The sequence below is a fragment of the Bactrocera oleae genome, chromosome 4 (genome assembly GCF_042242935.1).
Source record: "Bactrocera oleae isolate idBacOlea1 chromosome 4, idBacOlea1, whole genome shotgun sequence".
Lineage (NCBI taxonomy): Eukaryota > Metazoa > Arthropoda > Insecta > Diptera > Tephritidae > Bactrocera > Bactrocera oleae.
The window spans coordinates 35,215,852-35,221,809 of NC_091538.1; the positions used below are offsets into that span (position 1 = coordinate 35,215,852).

The following is a 5,958-nucleotide window of genomic DNA, read 5'->3' on the forward strand; positions in this document are numbered from 1 at the left end:
ATTCTCTCCACAGCTATAATGAACATGTTGTGTAAAATTTGAGTAGGCATTTGTTTAACGTGTAGTGCGTGTTACCAATTTTTGGGCTATATAAACTGGTAAAATTCCACCTTCATGTAATTATAGTCCAGCTGCCCAAGAGTCCAGAGTGAAGTTTGTGAATCTTGAATTCGTATATATATTGTAAGTGAGTTAAAAAAATTTTAAATAGATTAATAATTGGTGTTCAAAATTTAGTATATACAAATACAAATGTCTCAAAAACTTGAAGAGGCATCAATAAGAGAATATTCCGAACTTCATAAAGATATTCTCTACTGAGAGTTTCATATCTTAATTTTACTATATAATATATAAACGTTAAGTACGTTTAGTACATGCTCATTCAGCACTCATCTATGTGCAGAAATATTCAGTTAATTGTGTAATCAGAAATGTATACAAAATATAATAATTATTATAGTTGTCACGTCCAATTTTCTTGACAACTAAAATAAAAATTCCCCACTGAGCCACTCGTAAAGTTTATTGTGATGAGTGCATGAAGATATTGCAATAGTTCAACTACCGGTTACATAAAATTAGTGATTATACAACTTTGTATATACTAAAACATACATATGTCGATACGTATAAGTATAGGTATAAACATGCTTATATAGCATAATTTCGACATACGACATATGCCACAAAATATTAGTATATAAGTATAATTAAATAATATATGTAGTACTTATGATACATAATTATGTATGTAATATCAGTACATTTTACAAGCAACTTGTAGTGATTGATATATGTATCATTTTGTCAGGATATGATTACAACATTAAATTATTTACAATATACCTTAAAATATGAATAATTAAGATATATATTTACAATAAAAATACTATATATAATATATATAAAATATTATATATAAACTCGGTAACCGTTAAAGTTGTACAAATATAGTGACATTATAGATTTAAAACCATTTACGAAAGAAACCTAGTCACTTCTAAAATATATGTGTCATAAAAATTTTAAGTATAGCATTGTTTCATAAATCATTGCGTATACCAATATATGTAATTTGTCAAAACATAATACATGTCTCATTTTTAGAGAACATGAAAGCAGCCTTAATATTCTTCATAATTGTTGCCGTTCAGTATGGATCAGCGCAAAAGCAGTACACAAATAAATTTGATAATGTCGATGTGGATGGCGTTTTGTCAAATAATCGTATTCTAACTAACTATATTAAATGTCTTATGGATAAAGGTCCTTGCACTCAGGAAGGTCGTGAGTTAAAAAGTAAATATTATTTATTAAATATGCATATTTTTGTGAACATATAGTTACTTTTTATTAAATTAACAATCTAATTTTTGTTTAGAATTATTACCTGATGCCCTACAGACGGATTGCTCAAAATGTACAGATACCCAGAGGAAAAATTCACAAAAAGTAATAAATTTCCTTCGTGTGAACCGTCCAGGAGAGTGGAAACTGCTACTAGACAAATACGACTCTAAAGGAATTTACAGATCTAAGTATGAGAAACAAGGTTAAACTTAGTCACAGAGAACGGTTAAACGTTGAAATAAAACTACATGTATTATATATGTATATGAGTTAGTCAGAAAATAAATATGTATGCAATACACAGTACAATCCGTACATATATAGCAATGTATTTTCATTATAATAACCATTTAACGATTTTATTTCTCATAGTGTTCACGATTGTTTGTAAAATCAAAACTAATTACTTTTAATAACTTTTGCGTGTCATTAGCAACTAATCAGGAAACTCTAAATCAGCTAATAATTAAGATCCACTAATAAATTAAAAATATTGTAAAATATAGTTTAAAATAACTAAAACAACACGCTTTAAAGAAATTTTCAAACCTCCTCCTATAGAGCTCTTCCCTACCATCTTGTTTGTGAAATTTAATGCTTATGGCGCATTTATTTCGTCAGTTATCGCACTTTTAGTATATTTTAACATAACTGTTATAGGGAGTGGGCGTGGGCGTGGTTTCTCTTTCTCTCAGCAAATTTGGTTGAGTTAGCTTTACCGGTTTGGAAGATATATATTATTAAACCATTTAGGGGCGGGGTTACGCCCACCTTTCAAGTAATGGAAGACTGTTATCAAATTATTGCATTGTCACGTTTGTAAAGTTTCAAGTTGATCAGACTTCTGGAAAGCGGTGAAAATTGAGCTCTCATACTTGTATTCCATTACATACATACAACCCAAGCTAATAAAAGCGTATTAATAAAATACCAAGCGTTGAAGAGAAGCGACTCGACTCAAAGAAACGGGCAGCACTTGCAATGCAATTCTGCGCTAACATGTCTGTCGCATGCGCAATTGTGTTCCGATCTCATCTTTGTTGAAAAATTGTTCTTTTCGCATTAAAAAAGCGTTTTAATAGAGAGCAGCGCGCAAATATGTCGAGCCGGTTTTGAATCAATCGATCGCGAAATTAAGTCGCAGCAATTTTCGATATACATATGTATATTTTTTATTAAAATTGAATTTATTGATCAAAGACTATTTTGTATTCTTAAAGTTAAGCTTTACTAAACTCAAAAACAAAATATGGTTATCTTTATAAAAACAGTTGTTAGAGCAATTAAAAAGCATACTATTTCTATAAATTTCACAACTAAGTAATCTTTAAATGGGTGTAACTGCTCTTAGAAAGTTTATCATACTTAATTGTGGTATATTTTTATACCCCGAACAGTGTATTTTAAGTCGTCGAAGATATTATATGATCAGCGTGATGAGCTGAGTCATTTTCCTCAGTTTTTGAGATTTCGATTGTTACGCACTTTCTCTTCTCCCCGAAAAGCTGCCCATTTGTTAGAACCGCCGATTTCGGATCACTTTAGCATACCTGCCATACAAACTAACCAACCATATTTAATTCTTTGTATGGACTGGTATTTGTCAAGTATCTATCTTCACGAAATTCTGCATAGTTTATAGTACAAAGCCTCCTCGAACCAAAGAGTTTTGAGGGGTATTCTCCAACTCTGAACACAAACTATAGTTCAATAGATTAAAATATAGACTTCCAGAGGGCAATCATCTGCAGTTATGAAACGAGGAATATCGCTTTCAAGCAACTGCTGGGTGGTTTCTGCCTTATGTGCGTCTCTCAATCGAAGAGAGTATTACTTAACAGCTTTACCAGACCTTCTAAACACTGGTACACTTTTGCCCCAGTTTTAACCTCTTTTTCACAGAAGTGAAGAGGTGTAACGCCTTTACAGGAGAATCCCCAACAAACCATTACAGGTACCAACATCGTCATAATTACAGTGGGATGATTGTGAAAACCAAAAAAAATATTATTTATGTTGCTGTTTTTATTTTGCGTTTTTTATTAAATTATCTGACATATCTCTATCAAGAAATCTAATTTGTCTTCTTCGAAATCATCCACTTTAAAATGTTTATGGCAAATTATCTAAGGGGTAAGGGGTAGTCAGAGGCACGAAAAAATAAGAATTTTCAGGAATTTTTGTTTGCTATTAAATCATGTTATTTTACAAAAGTAGTAATATGGTATTATTATAAAATTTCTTGACTTGAAGTCACGAATATTACAAAAAAAAATTTAATTTCCAAAGTTATAGCTGTCTGTGCATACCCAGTTCCAAAAAAAAGGTCCTTGCGGTGACAATCATAAGTCCTTGGAGATTCATCTTAAATCAATCGGATGGAAAAAATTAGTTTTATAAATAGATAATCCTGGGCCTGATTGAAGCTTTTTTTTTGTTTTTTTCAAAAATTAACAAAATGACGGCCACAGCAAATTTTTTTCTAGATTTTTGGGAAAAAATCAACAGTTAATTGGTCTTAAAATATCAAAATTTTTGAAAAAAAAATCCTTCGATAAGGCCCGAGTTCATTATGTATTCTAAAACCTGTATAAATTTTATTAAAATCTACTAAGCGGTTTTCGAGTTACAGTTGTCACTAGTTCAAAAACCATATTTTTGAGAAAAACGCATTTAAAGTTTCACCTACCTGCTCCAGAACGCTTTGAAGTGCCCGAGCGCGCTTTGTTATTTATCAAGTAACTCAAAAAGTAATTATCGGATCAACTTGAAATTTTCAGAGAATATTTTCGAGATATTACACTAACGAAAATGCAAAAATTTTTTTTGGAAAATTCTGACTACCCCTAACCCCTTAAGTTTGGACTAACCTCTTCGTTGCAAAAGATAACAGAAAGCTTTATTAATTCTTCATTTTTGGGAGAGCCACCGAAGAGGCTAAATTTAATGTATTGAGTTGATGGAGAAAACGTCAACCAAAAGATCGGAATTCATTTTTATTAGAGACTAGCGTCCCGGTAAGTGCTTTGCTACGTATAAAGTGAGATAATAAAAATAATTAATTGGAATATCAATTTCAATATCATTTATTTAAACAAAAAAATATTTTATTAATTGCTAGCTATTTTAAAATTTAATCCAAAACATTTGGATAAACAATATTTATTGTTTTTCCATTCTGAGCATGAATTAACAAACGCCTGGGAGTACCGACTTTGGAACACGCAACATAAAGTTGGCCGTGTGAAAAACATGATTCCTCCAAATTCACACCACAAACGTGAAGTGTTTGCCCTTGGGCCTTGTTGATGGACATCGCAAATGATAAACGCACAGGATATTGTAATCGTTCAAACTCAAAAAGCATATCAGTTGGAATCATAGGGATACACGTTATCAAACAAACTTTTCCTTTTGATTTAGCATTTAAGATCGCAGCTTCAATCAAATTTGGCAATAACTTTTTCACTGCCAATCTGGTGCCATTACACAGTTTTGGTGGATTTAGATTTCGCAATAATATAATCAAAGAACCAACTATCAGATTCAAGCAATGTGGTGGCATACCAGCCAGTTACAATAAATTTAAAATTTCAATTAGAATATTCATTACTTCATCTTGATTCATAACACTGTCAATTGATTTATATGTCGTGGCTATACTTGGCAGTTTCGCTTGAATTTGAAAATTAATGGCACTGATGTGAATGTTCTTCGGTAGTAAAATGGCGCGTTTTCTCAACTTTCTGTAATCCTGTACAATATTCCGAAAAACACATTCAATCAATTCATATATCGATTGCGCAATTGTACAAAAATTGTTCGGTACAGCGATCAATCTGTTGGTACTGACGATTTATATTTTGACATCACCAATTTCTAATAATTGTTTTGAAAACTCTTGGGCAGATGGATCATTTTGTAGGCGAATGCGCATATTAATGTTCAGTGTGAATTTTTGTACATATCTCCAAAGAACTGATGACTTCAAATAGGCATTGATTTCATCAGCAGGAGTTGATCGAGGAATGACAGTCAATGTTTGACGAAAATCCCCTGACAGTAATATCAAAGCACCACCAAAAAGCTGTTCATTACCACGTAAATCTTGCATTGTTCGATTAAAAGTTTCTAGTGATTTTTTATTCGCCATTGTACACTCATCTCATAAAATAATAAACGGAAATCGCAGCCCTTTTGCCATACCAGAATTTCTCGAAATATTGCATGTTGGAGTGTATGTTCAATGGCAATTTTAAAGCAGAGTGTGCGGTCCGACCACCTTCTAATAATGTAGCAGCAATATAACGAACGTTTTGCCTGTACCACCAGGTGCATCCAAGAAATATAATCCACCTCCATTATTGGAAACGGCTTGCATGATTGTGTTATATACATGTTTTTGCTGAATATTCAATTTGGTTATATTCGATTGTACAAATAAACGCAAATCATTAGAATTGAATTCTTGCTCACGTTGCAATTCACGATCAAACAAATCATGCATCTCACGATTTTGTGCGGTCATACCCTATTGTACTAATGCTTTATTTGCAATCGTTAGACACATATCTTCAATTAATTTCAAAGCTTTGTTGTACATTT

General features: G+C 31.9%; 1 protein-coding gene across 1 annotated transcript; it reads left to right on the top strand.

Annotated features, from left to right (window-relative positions):
- Window positions 1–456: 456 nt before the first annotated feature.
- On the top strand, window positions 457–1,668 carry Phk-3 (Pherokine 3). Its single transcript, XM_014242102.3, has 3 exons — window positions 457–642; window positions 1,111–1,302; window positions 1,385–1,668. The coding sequence occupies exons 1-3, from the start codon at window positions 621–623 to the stop codon at window positions 1,558–1,560; spliced, it is 390 nt and encodes a 129-aa protein (XP_014097577.1). The 5' UTR covers window positions 457–620; the 3' UTR covers window positions 1,561–1,668.
- Window positions 1,669–5,958: the final 4,290 nt, after the last annotated feature.

Coding starts and splice junctions, on each gene's coding strand:
- Phk-3 (XM_014242102.3), top strand. CDS start 621: ATGTCGATACGTATAAGTATAG. Junction 643..1,110: donor GTCGATACGTATAAGTATAG/GTATAAACATGC, acceptor TCTCATTTTTAG/AGAACATGAAAGCAGCCTTA. Junction 1,303..1,384: donor GGAAGGTCGTGAGTTAAAAA/GTAAATATTATT, acceptor ATTTTTGTTTAG/AATTATTACCTGATGCCCTA.